Raw genomic sequence first — 18,590 nt, 5'->3', positions numbered from 1 at the left:
CTCTCACCCCCCCCCCCCTCCTCCTCCTCCTCCACCCCCATCCCAGAAAGTTGCAAGGCCGGCTGCTCGATAGTTAACTACCCCAAAAATACAGACTCAGCATATAATTTCCCCTTGCTCACCCCGGAGTGAGCTCAATGACCCTCAGACCTACCGCCCCCTGTCTGCTGGCAAGGCGACCAGCTGTTCTTGCGCCCGTGTCCGGCGAACGGCGCACCATCCAGGTCAGGGGAGATTAAAACCAAAGCTTTCGTTTCTTGGCTTTTTTTTTTTTTTTTTTTTTTTTTGTCGTGGCATTAAAAACCCATGCTCTCTTTGTAGTTTGTGCATCCTGAACTTTCGCTTGCTGCATGCAAATCAAGAAATCCCGCTTGATCAAAATGCAGAAAACTGATGCCATCAAGCATCTATGTGCCTCCCCTAACTACCCCACCATCCGCAACAAATATCCACTCTTCCCACAGCCTGAGCCCTCTCACGGCTCAAACTGGGGGGGGGGGAGGGTATCTGAAAACTATTTGTGCTCCAGTTACCTTCATCCTGCAGCTCTCCGTTCTCCGGCAGGTGTGACAAAGTGAGTGGTGTCCGGATCTTTGCTGGGTTTCCATGTCAGATGGCATCAGGGTAGTCAAAGTCGCGGGGAGTTATTTTGGTAGGCGATATTGCAGGTGACTTAGTTTCCCAGTTGGTTTGGCTATAATAGAGATGATGTGTGAGAGGCTGTCCCAAAGACCAGGCGACAGGCAAAACTTCTCCGGGAGAACTATTATATACTAAAACACGCCCCTTACACCCATCCTCGTCCTCGCTCCTCCTCTTGATAAAAAAAAAGAAAATGGCCCAGAGATGTTGGAAAAGTGCTTACAGGAAAAAAAAAAAAAAAAAAAAACGGGCAAAAGGGGGAAGAACAAGAGGGAGAGAGCGAGAGTCGCCAAATTTGGAACTCTTCCACTGGCATTTTCTGCGTTTACGCTCTGTAACCTACAATCACACTGTTTACACAGGGCGCAGACTGAACGAGAATAGTTCGTAATTCCTGCGACTCCAAGAAAAATGTCAATGTCTCCGCCCTGCTGTAATTAAGATTAAGATTGAGTGGAATCATTGTGCACAGAGTCTGCGGGCTGTCCTCTGACTCAGGTGTGCAAATAAAAATAAAAAGGGGGGGGGGGGAGTCAAAGGTGGTCTGACGGTGGAAAGTGGAAGATTGGACTGTGGTTTACCGACCTGGTGCTGATGCACAGAAGCAGGATGCAGCAGTGACTCTAAAATAGCCATCAATTGGAGCCATCAGGGAGTCAAATAGTAATAATAATAATAAACAGAATCCGGATATATGGCATCAAAAAGAGCAAACAAGTCAAGTTTTCTTTAAATAAGATTCCAGGATTTTAACTCATCAAGAGGAGCAGCTTTAGTGTAAAGAAAATATCTCAAACTTTATAGATAACAAGGGAGATCACATTATTTTCTAAATGAGAATATACAAGGGGGGTGTCCACTATGCAAGTTTCTTCTTCAAAAAAAAAGAAAAAAAAAAAAAGTAGAAATCTCCAAAGTCAGACTGACACCTACTGGTCCAGATCGCGAAGCTCCCTTTGTTTGTCTCGCAGCTTGAAATCAGCAGCAAATGCTGCTGATCTGCTGATCCGGGATCTGATTTGCAGCCTCGTTCTCGACCGGGCAGTCGGTGATGTGTCCGGACAAAACTCTCCACAGAGTGCCGACCCAAAGAGCTGCCGACAAGAAAGCGCCATTTTTGACAACAAATGTATTGATTTTTTTTATATTCTTAGCATAATGTCTAGTGTCACTAAATTACTTGATACTTAATTGATGTTTTCGCAACTTACAACAGTTGTTTAGAAATGTGGAAGATGTTTCTCGAGCCGACTGCTCTCATTTGATAATGTCCAACATAAAATTGTGAGGCTGATGTGATCATGAATTGTACAAAAGATTCATTTCAGACAGAGAGATATGTTACAACTATTTATTTCTGGTCATTTTGATGATGATTAAGGCTTACAGATGAAGAAAGCCTTTAGTTCAGGTCCTCAAAAAATATATATACAACACTTCACCTCACTTTTTTTCTGCCACTCAGTTTTCCATTTAATTGTTTGAATATGCCAGTCTGTGACCAGTCAACCTCTTTAGGATGAGCATTTTTTGGCTTAACCATCCTTAAAATTTGATAAATGAATTTTCTGTTTTTCAACTTGTTCATGTAATCTAATTTATTGAGCCATACCTGTATCATATATTTGTTTAATAAGCTAATTTGAAGACCTTTAAAAGTTTCTGTATTAAGTGTGTATGGAGCGTGCTTAAGTGTTTACAATGTAATTAACTGAGTACTTAGAAAAATAATTAACTAATTAATTTGTCTTCAGCCATTACACTTATCTAGAACACTTGAATATTGATTAAAACCTGATGCAAGAGCAGTTAAATTCTAACAGTTTGTTTTATGGTGTATGTGCAGACATATAATTCAGTATAGAAAAGAAAACCATAATATGAATTATTAGTTTTGGAAAAAAAACAGAACATTGTAGGTTTTGCCCAGATGATGAACAAGAATTTTGTTTCATAGTAAAACCTTTAAACTTTACAGACATTTTCAACTTGTAGGAGTGCTCCCTCTTGTGGCATATAGGTGAGAAAGTCTTATTTTATTTATTTTTATTTATTTATTTTTTTGACAATTGACACAGTGCAAAACCCAAGTAAACAACAGTTATTTAACAATGTTTATTTGCAATTGTTATTGGATGTATCTTTTTTCTCATTTTTTAACTTTTTTCATCATGCATGTAAAACCAAATGAGGCAAATACAGCACAGATAATGACAAATTAATGTGAAAACCCCTATTCAATGCAGAAAAATAAATCATTTAAGAAGCACTTACAATATATTTAAATATATATATTTTTGTTAAAACAAAGGACTAAAATGTACACTTTGGAATATAATCTCCACTAAACTGCTACATTTCTTTGATTTTAAAATAATTTATATTATTTATTTCATTTTCTTTGAATACATTCAGAAATACAACTCTCTTTGATTGTGGCTCCGGTGTTGGTACATGTGAACACTTTTACATATTAAAGCGTGAATTTTGTCCAGTCAAGTAGAACCACAGTACATTATTCCACAAATGCATTCACACTGGGGGAAGTGGTCGACATCGGTGGCCCTTTCCCTACACACACACACACACACACACACACACACACACACACACAAACTGCAACAACTCAACATCGTACTGGATTTACAGCACATAAAGATACGCACGTTAGTCTCGTCACACTTTGGACACTGCAGAGCTCAGCGTAGAGAAAGCAAACAACCGGCAGAGGTCGTCATGACAAAACGGCGAGGGCATCGGTCAGCACCTTGATCTCATCTTTCACGCCTTTCAGACCGCCTTGGATCTTCAGAGGATTGTCCAGGACCTCGACGCTGCATGTGTACGGATCGTACCTCACCGAGAACGGACGCTTGATGCCTGCTACGTATGTTCTGGTAAAAGAAAAAATTGTGAGAGGATCAAGTGAGATATCAATGCATGAAAGCACTTTATAAAAGAATAAGAAAACATTGCTCTACAAAGTAGATAAAAAAAAACAACATCCTTTGTCCTATTTGCTTTGTTTTTCCAAACATCTCCATGCTGGCTATCTTCTCATCTCGTCACCTTGTTCTTATGTCATTTGCTGTATCCCATTGGAGACTAAAGACTGTCAAAACACTCACTGAAGCTACTTGTTTTGCAGAGCAACATTATCTGTTTGCCAAATAAAACTGCAGAGTTTTGCCTTGGTAAGAAAGGCTATATTAGTAACAGCTGTCTTCTGGCTGCTATGGCTGACCTACAACAGTTTGTGGCCTCGGGCTTGGCTGGCTGTTCTCTGACCTTGTCCTCACAAAACCTCTTGTTCTTTTTCTTCTCCGTTTCTTTCTTCTCCTTTCATATGATCCTATATATCTGTATAACTCAATAAAGAACTAAGTACCTGAACTTCTCCTTGGCATCTGGAAAGCTCTCTGAAACAAAGTAGACTGGCTGGTAGGTCTGGTCTTGATAGGGCTGCAACGCTGCAGCCTCTGGATCAAACTCCCGCACCTCGGGTTCATCAGAGAGAGAATGCTGAAAGGAGGTGACGGGGAAGGAGTTAGATGGGAGCTCACTCGGCTGTGTTTTCTTGTTTTTAAAGAAAGACAAATATGCTGCAACGTACCACAAGCTCTCCATAGGAAGAAAGCAGCCCAGCCCCATAAGCTTTAACCTCACCGTTTTGCTTACAGAGACCATATTCGACTGTAAACCAGTACAGCTGGTGAGAGAAACAACAAAGAATAGTGTCAACATTAACAAAATTAACTGCACATGTGTCACTTATTGTAACGTTATAGCTTAAACACAGTCTTTTCAGTGATTTCATTGCAGTCAGAACAAGACTCTTACTGTAGATAGTTTCTCTATGTCTTCATCTGATGCCCCTAGTGATGCCAGACCAAGGTTCTGAAAAAAAAAACAAAAAAAAAAAAAAAAAAAAAAAAAAACGTCATGAAACATCAAAGCTCCACACTGCAGAAAATAATCTGAAAGTCATTGGACTCTAACCTGTGAAAACTGGGCAAAAGTGCGATCAGCCAACATGGGGACGTGGCCCAGGAGTTCATGGACACAGTCCCTGAAAATAAAGACAAACTCAACTTTGAACATGCAAAGAAAATTCTGAGGAAACATACCTAAATTACTTTCACTGAATGCTGGTGTAGTGGCAAAAACAATAGAGTTAGACAGAAAACAAAACAAAAATGTAATTTACCATCAAACAAGCTGGAAAACTATAGAAGCAAAAGGAAGTTTTCTCATTTATTCCTTCACAGATAATTTGTGTGGAACTTTCTTAAAAATTAACTCAGCTAAATCATTTTTAACTGACTTATTTGGTGCAAAAATGGCAGTTCTGTACTTTGTGTTCACTGTTGTATCATTTGCTGATCCCACATTCATTTTGTAAAGCACAGAAATTATAACATAACCTGCACCTCAATGAAAAATAAACACCTCAGACCGTATAAAAAGGCCCCTAACCAATAGTTGTGTCTGACATTAAATCAGACCAAACTTTATCGGTTTTAGATCAGGCAGGATTACCAACATATGTTCTATTTGCTATATCCTAGAATAATGAACAACATATTTTTTTAGAGATGTTTTCAAATCTTATTTAATTGTAGATTTCATAGGAGCTTCTTGTTTACGTATTTTAACCTGTACATATAAAGAACCACACAGGGAGTAGTATCACTTCAGCCTTTGCAAAGGGGGAGAGTCTCAGTGGTGCCTCAGGACAACTCCAGCTTGTCCCCCTGCAGCAGCCTGGTTTCATTCAAAGTGGGCTGGGGGTCGGTCATAAAACAGAAACTTAAAGATAAGGAGTACAGGGGTCTCTCTGAACTAGCCGAAACCGGTTTCTCCAAGAACAGGATGGTCCACCTCATCCTGTTTCCAGCTTAGAGTAGAGAGACAAACAACTTATTCATGAGATAACTATTTGCAAAACTCTGACACTTCTCAGATTAGTTTGTTGGAATATTTAGACTATTCATTGGGAAAGAGTGGGTATATCTAAGTCGGGTTAACAAGATGCCTTGTGAGCACTCATCCTTTTGGGCTTTGCCCACAAACCTTAGAGTGGAGTGGAGTTAAAAACAGAACAAAACATTGACTTGGTTCAGTCTATAAGCCACTTTGTATCTAATTTGACCCATTTGTTGCGAGCTTTAACTTCCTGGCTGATGTCTGGAGAAGCTGCTGCAATATTTCCCACATAATGTTCATTCCCCATGATGTCAACCCATTTGCGAAGGGTACAAGTTTCCCCTGCAGTAAAACACCTACACAACATGATGCTGCCACCATCACACTTCACATTTGTTGTTGGTGTTCTCAGTCATACAAGCTTCTCAGTTTTGTTCCAGACATAGGCCACTGTGGTCGACCTTCAGTTTTAGTCTCATCCAACCATGGGACATGACTCCAAAGACGTTTTTACCCAAATGTGCGTTTGCGAGATGGATGTGGCTTTTTGTGTTGCTTTTGGAGAAAGGCTTTTTCCTTCCTGAGAGACTTTTCAGTCCATGTAGGAAGGGACTTGTCATCAACATAATCAGCTGGGTTTTCCTAAAGCTTTTCAGAGCATAGTTATTTTAACATATACCAACTTCTAAATTTAAACACAGTAATAAAGAATTGTCTGGAAAAACAATTATGATTTTGGCATTTGGCAAATACATTTTGTAATCCTAACCAACATAAAAAAAAGAGGAAGAAATAGTCTTTAATATCAGACAGTAGGAAAATTAAATGAATTTTATATGGTATGTACAGCTAGTTTTAACTTTGTGCCCCCATAGAATCACATTAATACTCACGGTTCTGGGGAGTGATTGGGGGAAGAGGCATGTCGGATGTACTGGGTGCACTGGAACACGCGATATGCCAGACTTGCCAGAAAGTCTCTGGCTGAGAGCAGGCCTGCCACCGGACGCAGCTGAAACCCTGTGCGTTCTGCGTCAGTTCAAAACATTTTATAAGAACACCAAGACTGTGGAATCACACAACATCTGTGCTTAGGTTTCATTCCTTTCATAGATTACATTCAGATGATACCTTTAAGGAAGCGTGACACGTCTTCCAACTGGGGAATGTTGTCTGGACTGTAGCCGCAGTGCTTCTCCAGCAGACGAAAGGCCTCGAGGTGTTCTTTGCAGGCGTGGGTGATGTACAAGTCTCTAAGGGTCGAGTAGACTTGACGCCTACATGAAATAAAATAAAACGAAGCCTCAGTTTCCGAAAGCTTCTTTGCTTTAAAAGTGAGGATGCTGGCTGAGGACTGAAAATGTGGTCAAACCAGTTATAAAATTGATAATGACTTTACTTCTGAGTCGATCAGGCTTATGTTTCCTTCTTATTTTTATTATCTTTAGCACTGTGTTAAATCCCTTTATGAACAGGAGTATCTACAGCTATTCAAGAACAAGTTTCTTTCTCAAATAGCTTGGGGCCAAGTTTAGGATTAGTTGTTTCATTACATTCCACTGAGTCACGCCTATCACTGCCACCTGCTGGTGTAAGTTCACAAAATCTCTCCAAACAGCCTGTGTCTTGCCAGTGAGACTCTTACTGCTGCGATCCTGATCTGTGTGGCTGGCGTGAGTGAGACATCTTTCCTTTAAGATGATCTCTGCAGGGGGGCTCCGAAGCCGGGTGCTGCCAGCACACCTGTAAAGAATCATCTTCCTCTGGTCTGTTGGCGTTTATAAGGAACTGCCGGACAAACAACCATTCAGCGCCCGACGATTAACCTCAGTTTGATATTATCAAGTCTTCCACGTCTAATTTATGTTCTATGATCCGAGTTCCTGGTCTGAATTCGCCTCGTCTCCTCCGAGTTTTAAAGATTTAACACCTCTCTGTTTCCTGTTTGAAGATATCCAGGCTCGCTCATTCCTGGTTGTCCTCCTGCAGCAGATCTGCCAAGACGCTCCTGCCTGCCCGCTCTCCTCCGAGCCGCTCTACCCCTGAATCCGCCGCTGTTCGCCGCACTCAGGATCACGCCTCTTTCCCCGAGCCTCATATCCACCAGAACTCCGTAAGAAATCTCCCCTTTCTCAGGTCTCCTACGAACCTGTAAAATAAATCTTCTTAAACTATCTCAGTTGTCCGTGTCCGATTCTGAATGTGTACTACATGCACGACACTTGCATGTGGCAATCAGAGCTATTGAATTGCTAAGGACGTGATTTAAGTATTGATTTTTACAATGAGGACGAATCAGCTGTCGGGGGGGCGGGGGGTTAGTTACTAGAAATGTCATCCATCACTGACTAAATCTGTTGCAATACTGGTACTGTGCTGATCTTAAACATACTTGTACATTATACTTTTTCTGTTACAAAAATGTTTCAGTATCTGGAGATGTCTAACAATAAAAACATAAAATATTTGTGCCTAAAATAGTTGGTTTCATGACTCTTTATACCCATAAATCAATCAATCCATATAACAATATGAACACTATAAGGAACCCTACTCATTTTCTTCAGTTTAACATTCTGCATAAAAACCTACATTCTGGCATTCATAGGCAGAACCACAGCAGGATATTAAGAAGCTGTGAAGAACTAGCAAAAAAAAAAAAATGACTGTTCATTGTGAGACACACCCAGGCTACTGGAAACTGAATGCTCCTCTACTGCCCTCTGGCTGCACATCATTTACTGGAGAATTCATAATATTTGGCCCAAAAATATGATTTATTATTTATGATCACTGGCAATTCCGTACCGTGGCGTAATTCTTCTGCTGCCCCAAATCCAACTACTCTCATATCCAGACTAAGTCTGCAAAATGTTTAACTCTGTAACTTATCAGAAACATTAAAAACTGTTACTGACCTAATATTGAGACAGACAGGTAGGTAGGTAGTCTAATATATAATGTGCTTTTGGAACCTGTCCAATTCTAAGGTGATCCTAATCTAAAAAAAAAAGTCACATTTTCTCTTTCAAAGAATGTTGTTCAGTGGAGAATCATCCATTTAAAAAAAATAACTTATTGAACTATAAAATGTTAAACACAGTTCAAACTCTTGAATAAACACAGAAATATCCCTTTTTGTAGCACTAACCCATGCTACAAAGGACAAATTACTGCAAATTACATTAACTCGGTGTTTCTCAATTGTAGTCCTCACGCCTCTCCTGCTCTGCATGTTTTAGCCACACACCTGGACGGAATCTGTGGGTGATTAACAGCCTTCTGCAGTACTTGATGGTCATGCAACCATTTGAATCAGCTGTTCTGGAATAAAGGCACATCTAAAACATGCAGAGCAGGGGGGCCTGAGGACTGAAATTGAGACGCGCCGCATTAACTACAGCGTTATCAGTCAAATTCTTTTTAGTGCTTACACTCTACACACCACAAGGGTACTCACTCCCATTCATTTAACATTCAAATAAGCTATGCAAAAGTAGCTTGGGGTAAGTTTTTATTTATTTGGTTGATTTTTCACCTCTTGGTGCCCCAAACGCCATGTTACACACGTCAACAACTGCAACAGCAAGACTGAATTTACTCTGTGGAAGAATGAGTGTGGGAAAAAAAAAAACAATGTTTGTAAATTTCAACCATTTTTACTTTGTAGGTTCTTACCATGTGCTAATCTCCTCTTCTGTGTACTCCACTCTAGGAATCGGTTGCCCGCTGCAGACACAGATATATAAACACACATTTGTCAAAAAAAATCTCAAAGTATTTCTGCTCATCTCTGTCTGTGAAGTGAAACTGCTTTTTCTCACTGTTTGTATGTGAAAGCAATGTCCCCGATCAGTTTTCTTCTCTCTCTGTAGGCTGGGTCTCTGTATCCCTGGTCAAATCACATATATCAAAAACACTGGTCAGACTGTCTGCGTTATGACATAATGGCACAAAGTCATAACAACCCCTTGTACTGTGATCTGTATTCCTGCTCTTCCTTGCTCCTGGCAAATGCATTACTTACAGGGTGATCTTCATCTAGGTCTGGATCAAATTTTGTGACCAGATGATGGCATCTATCCAGATCTGCTATTTTCTTTGGGAACCAGTGAACTGGTACGGAAGAAGTAGAAAGAAAACATAGAAATGTAATGACACTTTGTGGTTCTTATTTGAGCAAAACAGCAGATTTGTTATACAGATGATCTCCGAAGCAAAAATGTATGATTACATTTGACTTCTTTGGTGGTTTTGACATCCTCTGCATTTCTCTTGATAGAGCTGACCAGAGTACTGACGTCTGAGAGGTGCAGCTCACAGCGCACAAAGTACTCCAGGCCCTCGAGGTTCTCCCTCAACTTTCTGGATGGTCGAGTTTCCAAGTGGTGAATTTTGGCTTCAAACGTCTGAAATACAATCAGCACACTTATGAGGCATGGATGACACATGATTCTTCCACAGTAGACACAACTCCACTGTACAATTGTGATATTATTTTTTTGCATACGTTCCTCCTCTCTATTAAACAAACTGGACTCATGAATGCAAATAATTCTGCGTCCCGGTGCGTAGTGTAGTGTACTCTGTATAAATTGTTAAAATTTATACAGAGTATTGTGGTTTTTCAACATGGTGGTTATTCAAGATTTTTTTAGGCAGCATGTATTTGAAAGCTTATAAATTCCAGATTTAATTATATATATATATATATATATATATATATATAAAAGCAATTTCCCCTTGGGGATCAATAAAGGCTATTCTATTCTATATATACAGTAGTTGAGATATTTCAAATATTTAACTTCCAAACTTTTATCTATGTTTATAAAAAAGTTATATAAAAATTGTAGATTTATTATAGAAGTTGTGTAAAATATATCTGAGATATATTTATGGATAACGTAACATTCAAAAAGTCTTTATAAATTGCTCACACACAATAACAGCCAGATTTTATTATTTCTGGTTGAGGTTAATTTTGTTTTATTTTTTTCTTATTTTATTTTATTTTATTTTTTAAGTACAGAATTTCATTTTTAACATGAAAAACCTTGATTTAAGTCTGATTGAAATAGCGTGGAAGGTTTTAACCCACATCGCTCATCTAAGAGCCTTGACTAATATATAAAATACATTTGAACTTGCATCCAACTCAAGCCAACAAAGTCACACCGAGTTCCATTTTTAAGTCTCAAATTAATCTGCCTCCTACCTCGAAGACTTTGAGTGTCTTGGACAGCGCAGGTGCTTTCGAGTTCCTCAAAGTGAAGAAGATGTTCAGCAGCGCTTTTCCGTCCTCCTCCTCAAACACGATCTGCTCGGTGGCCTCCGCTGCTTCCGCCGCTGCCGCGGCAGCTTCTCTCTCCTTCCGCGCATCCTCGATCAAACTCTGCCGTCTTCCGATGAACCTCTGAGACTGTTAGAGGAGCAAAAAATATCCCTCCTGCATTATGTGATTTCATCTCCCAGGCAGAACACACACACACACACACACACACACACACACACACACAACATCAGATACGGGCAACTGTTTGTCTATTCTTACTTTTTGGACTTTGGACGGGAGCGCTTTACATCTCGAAATGCGCATTGGGACAGCCATGCATTCGAGGTAAACCCTAAAACATAACTATACCACAGTGTATATTTTAGCACTCTTTGGAGCAGGACTGAGGGGCGATTTTGATTATTGAAACAAAACACCTTACGCGCTGTCAGTACCGCATGGCGTTGCGTAAATTCGGTATTGCGCTTTATTCTAGACGTATCCACATTTAGCGGTTCCGAATTATGACAACTTACGAAAAACATAAATACACCGAGACTCTTCTAAATTAGCAAACTTGATAATTATTATAACTTTTTTTTTTTCATATTCTTTCTTACCGTGATGGAATCCGACCTCTCCAGCTCGGACGCGGCTCTGCGGATGCTCTTGGTGGAGGACGTGGAGCTGCTAGAAAGAGGCATCTTCAGGCTTTAAGATCGACGGTCAGCTGTAGCAGAGGTGAAAGTGTGTTTGCGGCTCTCTGTGCTGGGAGGTCTTTCACATTTTTTTAGCGGACAGGTTTACTCTTTTTATAGCATCATTTGTTTGCGGTTTCTGACGTCAAACGCGCTAATCTCACTCGAATCAATCAGTGCACTGAATCAGACTCAGTCTCGCTTGGATCTGTCCATATATACTGTCCATACATATATATATATATATATATATATATATATATATATATATATATATATATATATATAACGGTTTTAACCCTATATAGGCGCAGTATTTAGGTTTGAAGCAGGACGTTTTTCAGTTGTTACACGTATTCTCATAATTTAGTGTAAAATAATTAGTTTTTATGTAAGCCACAGCTCATTCTATAAATAAATCGCAAAAAATATATTCTCCACCCATTAATTGGGAACATTGTATTATCTTTAAACAAAAATCAAAGCTTTGACCTCAGGGCTTTATTTTAAAGGTTAGACGAAAGAAAAGTCAACTGTAGAAAATTAAGTCACTTTATCAACTCAATCCAATCTGCACAGCTCCTGACAAATTAGATTTGATAGGGAATAGAAAAAAAAAAAGACCTCACACCTGCTCCAAACAGGCAAGAGAACAACATGTTGTTTTTTCTCCTTGCAGGTACTCTGCCAGTATCTTACCTCAGCAACAACCACATCAAGTGGATTTGCAGCGCTTTAGGCTGATGACTTTAGTGGTTTAACATGATTGCGAATGATGTACGATGCCCACAGGCAAAATTTGGTAAAGGGATTATCTGTGGACCTCTGGCCACATGCCGCAGTATCACGACCTCGTAAGGGTGCAGAGAACTCAAGCGAGATCCTGTGTGACTCTTACCTAAACCTGAACGCTCAGGCTGAAAATGCTAAAGAGCACCGGTATAACCCTGAGAAGGTGGAAAAATGCGGCTTCATCTCATGTTGGAGGCCAGGATTGATAACCTAAAGATTAAAGAAAATGCTAAACCAAATGACGGTCGTAGGAGCTACAGTGTTTTGGGAAAGTATTCAGACCTTTACACTTGTTTTGTTACAAACACAAACTTCTAAACGTAGAAATATTGCTTCTTTTGTTGCCCACCATTCTTTGCATAATAGCTTAGGCTCAGTCAGATTACATGAGAGAACATGAACAACGATTTTTATGTCGCGCCACAGACTCTCAACACTATTTCAGTCTGAACTGCAACACATGGAAATGCTTAATCTAAACAATTTAATTTGGACGTAATGCCTAAAAATTGTCTGTCAGGAAACTGAACCAGCAGCCCAGTGTCAAGTATTTTGGTACTTTAGCAGTTTGGAGAAGGTTTTGTTTTCTTTTTGTAATGCCTCAATACTTAGCTTCAGCTCTGACCAGCTCCTCTGTTTCTGCTGAAAAACAATTTTCTGCAACTTTATGATCTATTTACTGTCTTCTATCACCTTCATAATCCTGTTTTTTGCTGATGTTTTATGAAAAATAACTTCCAAAATGTTTTCGTTGAACATATGTTGGTTTTGTTGTGTTATTACGCAATGTTACAAAAATATAATGTGAATCATTGATATACAATCATATCAGGGGCTGCATTGTGGAGAAATTGGCATCAGTGTTGTCTTGCAGGGAGGAAGTCCTGGGTTTGAATCTCGGCTGTTGTTTTTCTGCATGGAGTTTGCATGTTCTCCTTCTGCATGTTTGGCTTCTCTCTGGGTACTCCAGCTTCCTGTCATGGTCCAAAATCTTGATATTGTTAGGTTAATTGGTCTCTCTTAAATTATCCATAGTTGTGCATGGATGGTTGTTTTTCCTGTGTGTCCTGTAAGGAACTTCCCCAATGAATAATGGAATTGATAACCAAGTATAGGTGATGAATAAAGAAAATATACTTATTAATACAAATGATCATATTCGTTCTAAAATGACAATGATAGATGTCGTACTTTTATTAAAAAGTCAAGATTTGTCCTCCTCTTTACAATTATGTGCTAGTTTGTGTTGGTCTTTCACATAAAATCTCAAGAAAATACTCTGAAGTTTGTGTTTGTTACCTGACAAAGTTAAGGGGGTGTGAACATTTGCAAGGCAGAATTTCTGTAAGTGCATCTTTATAAAGGGGCTTTTTAAAATAAAAGGTTTTTTTTGTTCTTCATATTGACCTTTTTGTGGAAGTGGTATGACATAAAAGGCAGAGTAAGAGACAGAAGCTTGACATTTATCCAGAGATGGGAACAATTACCAATTTTATGCTCTCTTCCATCCGTCTCATTTTAGTGGCTTGAGTATATTTTGAGGAAATCAGATTGGAGATAAGAGACAGAAAAACACAAACAGTACCGTTTGTCATTCTACTTCATGATTCTCTGCTGAGGATTTATTCCCATACATGTTTCTGTTTGTGTATTTATAAAAACAAGAACATAAATTATGCTTTCGAGCTTCTTTTATTTCCAGACTTACTCAAATTTATATAACTCATATATGCTAGTCCTTGCATAACAGAACAGGTAAAACAACTGTATACAGGTTCAGGATCGATCCTCCTCCTTGACTTTTACAAATTTCCTCTGTCTAATTTGTCCAAATAAATTTAAACAAATTAGATTGAAACCAGCCTAAAAACTGCTTATCAGTAGATTACATCTTCTCACTCTCATTCTAGAGTTTTATAAATAAGTTCAGAAAGAAGGAGACATTATAAGCAGGGGTTTTAATCCTAGTTGAGACTCGTTTTGTGTAATCAGTCTGGATATATTGCTTTAACTTAAGCAACAAGAAACAAGCAGAGCATGTATCTGACAAATTTACAAGCTACCAATCATTAAAAACTTTTACTTTTTCCTGACTGTGACATAAAAATATTATAATACATTTATCAGATTTACACTAATTATGGTTCACTAATTAAAGTGGTTTTAAAAGGTAATGTACACTTTGTAGAAAATCCCACACATGCGCACACATCTAGTGATTTTTCTAGAAATATTTAAAGATAATTACAATATGACATGAAAACTCTTCAACCTGACCTCTTGATTCTGTGCAAAAGATTGGCTCCAAGAAATTATTTTGGAAGCATTTAGATTTCCGATCGTGAGTTGTGTCTCTTTGCCGTTCACGCCAGGTATCAGGGCTACCTTTTGTTAGAAACGTCGCACTTGAGAAAGCAACGCCCTCTGCCATTTAAAGCCTCTGTGTTTATCCAATTCCATCTTCTTCACTGGAATTGTCGACATGTCCACAAATGACACCAGGATGATAATTATTACAATTATGTATTGATTCAGCTGCAGCATTGTGGCTTTGTGTCAGCTTTTCTCTGTACAATTGTCAGACTTCACATGGACTAATTGCAGCTAACGCGGCCAGCTGGGCTATTATTCATCATCCTCCACCTTTCTTTTCTTCAGCCGTCTGATCAGCAACGTTTGTCACCTTAGTGAAGTTCATCACACTCATTCAGCTGATTAGGAGAAAAACCCAAAATAAATATCCTATTAACGGTAATAATGTTGGGTAAACACCACCATATCACGCACTATAAGCATTGTAACTCCCTGTGATCACTGTCATCAAGTCCCCATGAAGGCAAATACAGAATTAGACCACTGAGTCCCTTGTTTTGGTCTAGAAGTCCAAAATTGTTTTGTTCATTTTCTCAATATTTAGAGAATAAAAGAAGTCATGGTAGAATTTGCTGCTTCTTAATTCCTGATCAGATGTTTAAATGGTTTCTGCAGGGAATACATTGGTCATATATTTTTCATCCTGAGACTAATATATATATATATATATATATATATATATATATATATATATATATATATATATATATATAAACTTGATGTCACCAGTGTTTTCTGTATACTCATTTTAATTGCATGTGTTTTTGTATTCCAGTGTCATTTATAGAAATAAACCCCTTTACTCAGGATTAGAGCTCTACAATGAAATCTTGAATGATATGATGCTGCAACGTTTTTACATGAATTCGGTGGAGTTCAGTAGGATTATAAAATAACTTCACAAATACAGATTAGATTAATTTAGCTCAAAGTATTTACTATAAGAATCATACACAAAAGTAAGACATAAAAGGGAGTTATAATGTACTGTGCTTTAGCTCTCAAAAGAGCAAACATGCCTTTTAAAACGTCATATTTTTGTGAATGGATTTGGGGTTGCTACCACTTCCTACACTCGCACTGCTTTGCTTTCTCTGCCTGTAGCCTCTTCGCTATTCACAGCATACCAGAAATGCAAGAAGTACAACTACTGATCTAATTTCCACATCATCTGCAAGTCAGGTAACACTAAATAACACACAAAACGGGACACGTCTGATCTCACTCACCTCCACTCTCAGGTCATCATTGAGCCCGCTAAAGTTCTTTGAGCTGTGCACCAGCTTTGGTGTAATGGAGCCATGGCAGAGGAATCGAGCCCATTCTCAGAGGCTGGACCCAGAAAAGTGACCAAAACAAAAAAAAAACGAACTGATGAGTTCTATGCTCATTGGCACCGCAGTGAAGAAAAAGAGTGATAAAGAAAAGGTAGCTGCACAGCAGAGGATGGATAAAGAAAATCTATTCTCTACAGCTGAAAAGGAAAAAATCGACAAGATTGAAAAAAAAAAAAATTAAAAGAAGCAAGAGACATCCTTGAAGGATTATGAATGTTTGTGGTTGGTGTGTGTTGAGCCAATTGAGACAAGGGTTGAATACAGTGCAAAAAATAGGCCCGCATTTCTTGGGTAGGTCCATTTATGGTCTGCTCTGAAAAATTGTAGCATACCCCCATGCAAAGAAGGACATGTCCAAGAAAACGAATCTAAATAATCTAAAGGAAGTTTTGCAATTTTTAAGATAATCATTTTAGAAAATATTCATCACTGTGATTCTCAGTTATCAAATCTAATTTTCCAATGTGTAATTTTATAACATTTAAACTATCAAGAAAAGCAGCTTCTTATTCCCCACGTTCCCCCGTGTCCTCCCGCTTCTTTTATTACAGAGAGTCTGTGTTGATGACTGTGATTGTTTTTGCATGTGTCAAAATACAGCTGCCAAGTGGAATGAGTAATCACACAGAGTGCTCTTCCAGTGTCTCTGTCTACATGTGTAATGACAGCGGTGGCATAAAGTGTTCCTCGGGTGGGCGAGTGGCTGGGGGGGACTGATGCTCAATGGCTCGTGACGACTGTCCTCATCACTTTAGTGCCAGGGTGGCCGGTAACTACAGAGTGACACAGCTGTGTCTGTGACATGACCATCCAGCGTAACCAGCAAGAGGCTGTTAATTCCACATAATTCACTACCACAGGCAAACATACAGCGCCCTCAACACATGTTGTTGCTCCCACTACCCTGATGTGTAAGAAAGCTTTAACATAAATATCCAAAATGTAGTCATTTTATTTAATGGGGAAAACTTTGCATGTTAATAAATATACCCATCCATTTTCTGTACACCCTTGTCCCTTAGTGGGGTAGACAGGGGTGCTGGTGCCTGTCTCCAGCGAACATTTCGGGCGAGAGGCGGGGTAGGTACCTAAGGAGAATTTAGAGAATCCAATTAACCTGACAGTCATGTTTTTTGGACTGTGGGAGGAAGCCGGAGTACCCGGAGAGAACCCATGCATGCACAGGGAGAACATGCAAACTCCATGCAGAAAGACCCCAGGCTGGGAATCGACCCCAGAACCTTCTTGCTGCAAGGTAACAGTGCTACCAACTCCATTAATAAATATATTTCTACATAAAATCATGTGGGCCATACTGACTGACATGCCTAAAATGATCACTGAAAATATTTATTCCGTGAATACTTTAAGTTTTCTGCCTTTAAGGAGTTGGATGCCAGTTACGATAATTTTTTTTCCAGGAAACGTTCCAAGAGAAATAGACCCACAGTCTAACAGATCTTCCACCATGCATTATAATGGGCATGACTTGCTTAACCACATACTCATGCTTTGGTTTATGCCAAAATGGATTTAGTTTTTAATGGACTGAACTTTTATAGTGCTTTTCCAATCATTTTGACCACTCAAAGCACTTTACACTAGAGTCACATCCCCACCCTTTCGCACTCACATTTATCCACCTATATGCAGATTGGTAGGCAATTTGGGGATTAGTGCCTTACCCAGGGGCACATCAACATGTGGCAGGAGGAAGCTGGAATCAAACCTACAACCTCCAGATCACAAGATGACAGAGCCACAGTTGCCCATAAGCACTTGAACACTTTGCTTCATCTGATCAAAGCAGAACGCTGCAGTTCCAGTTCCGGTACGTTTAGCAAATTCCATACTTTTATGTTTGGAGCGATCTGACAGAATTATTTCTTGTTTTTCTCATTTTGAAGAGTGGCTAAGATAAGAGCCATTTTATAAGTCAATGGCCTGTATTTGTACGTTGCTTCATCTAGTCCAGGGACTCCAAAATGCGTTATACTAAACCAATCATTCAAAGATTCATCACATGGTGGCAAGCTACTACATTGCAGCTACATCTGCCATACAGTGGCATCAGCAGGCCCTCTGAAAAGCCACCACTGAGATAGACACATGGAGACCCACAGGACGAACTCCTACCATCGTTCCCACCGTAACCCTATACATAAACAGTGAAACCAGAAATCAGTGGTAGCTAATCAAACATTTTCAAACCTTTTCTTATAAAAATCCCATCCTATCAACCCAAAATAAATGCAAAATTGATTTTCTTCCCTTTTTCAGATTTGAGATCATGCGACTGTGGTAAAAGATTTTCCTATGTATCATATTTACATATCTTTACCAAGGGTGTTAACGTGGTGTGCACTGTGAACTCGCTGTCACTTACCAGTCTTCACATAATGTTCAAATGTGAATTGATGTGACTCCATTATAGCTGAACAGTGCAGGTTAATTGAAGATTTCCAATTTAAGTAAACAAAAGACTGCACTGATTATCTTGTCCATCTGATTTTGCAGTTAAGGTTTGTGGATGGATAAAAAGAGCAG

At 39.1% G+C, this 18,590-nt stretch overlaps 2 protein-coding genes across 3 annotated transcripts in view; both read right to left on the bottom strand.

Annotated features, from left to right (window-relative positions):
- The window catches only part of igf2b (insulin-like growth factor 2b), a 9,780-nt gene extending 9,018 nt beyond the window's left edge, over positions 1-762 (bottom strand). Inside the window, exon 1 of the mRNA XM_015052775.1 lies at positions 534-762. Within this exon, the coding sequence (XP_014908261.1) occupies positions 534-620 (87 nt within the window). The 5' untranslated portion in view covers positions 621-762. The remainder of the gene's footprint in view (positions 1-533) is intronic.
- Positions 763-2,663: 1,901 nt separating this feature from the next.
- On the bottom strand, positions 2,664-11,729 carry th (tyrosine hydroxylase). 2 transcript variants are annotated; one of them, XM_015052773.1, is made up of 14 exons: positions 11,464-11,729; positions 11,123-11,206; positions 10,787-10,990; positions 9,803-9,977; positions 9,596-9,684; positions 9,393-9,460; positions 9,247-9,297; positions 6,700-6,845; positions 6,462-6,597; positions 4,642-4,711; positions 4,483-4,539; positions 4,256-4,351; positions 4,031-4,164; positions 2,664-3,536 (listed from the first exon to the last, which is right to left on the bottom strand). In XM_015052773.1, exons 1-14 carry the CDS (start codon positions 11,545-11,547, stop codon positions 3,377-3,379), a joined length of 1,554 nt encoding a protein of 517 aa, XP_014908259.1. In that variant the 5' UTR covers positions 11,548-11,729; the 3' UTR covers positions 2,664-3,376. The 2 variants fall into 2 exon arrangements, with proteins under 2 accessions (XP_014908259.1, XP_014908260.1); XM_015052774.1 differs by lacking the exon at positions 11,123-11,206 and having other exon boundaries at positions 11,464-11,727.
- Positions 11,730-18,590: the final 6,861 nt, after the last annotated feature.

Source organism: Poecilia latipinna, unplaced genomic scaffold (genome assembly GCF_001443285.1).
Source record: "Poecilia latipinna isolate Pla-1442-1.1 unplaced genomic scaffold, P_latipinna-1.0 Scaffold1132, whole genome shotgun sequence".
NCBI classification, from domain to species: Eukaryota; Metazoa; Chordata; class Actinopteri; order Cyprinodontiformes; family Poeciliidae; genus Poecilia; species Poecilia latipinna.
This window is presented reverse-complemented; position numbering and strand designations above follow the sequence as displayed.

Excerpts from the sequence above, each read along its gene's own strand:
- th (XM_015052773.1), bottom strand. The coding sequence starts at position 11,547 with ATGCCTCTTTCTAGCAGCTCCACGTCCTCCACCAAGAGCATCCGCAGA. Across the intron at positions 11,207-11,463 it reads AGAGGTCGGATTCCATCACG|TTATGTTTTAGGGTTTACCT; the intron begins GTAAGAAAGAAT and ends ACTGTGGTATAG. Across the intron at positions 6,598-6,699 it reads CGTGTCACGCTTCCTTAAAG|AACGCACAGGGTTTCAGCTG; the intron begins GTATCATCTGAA and ends GAACTGACGCAG.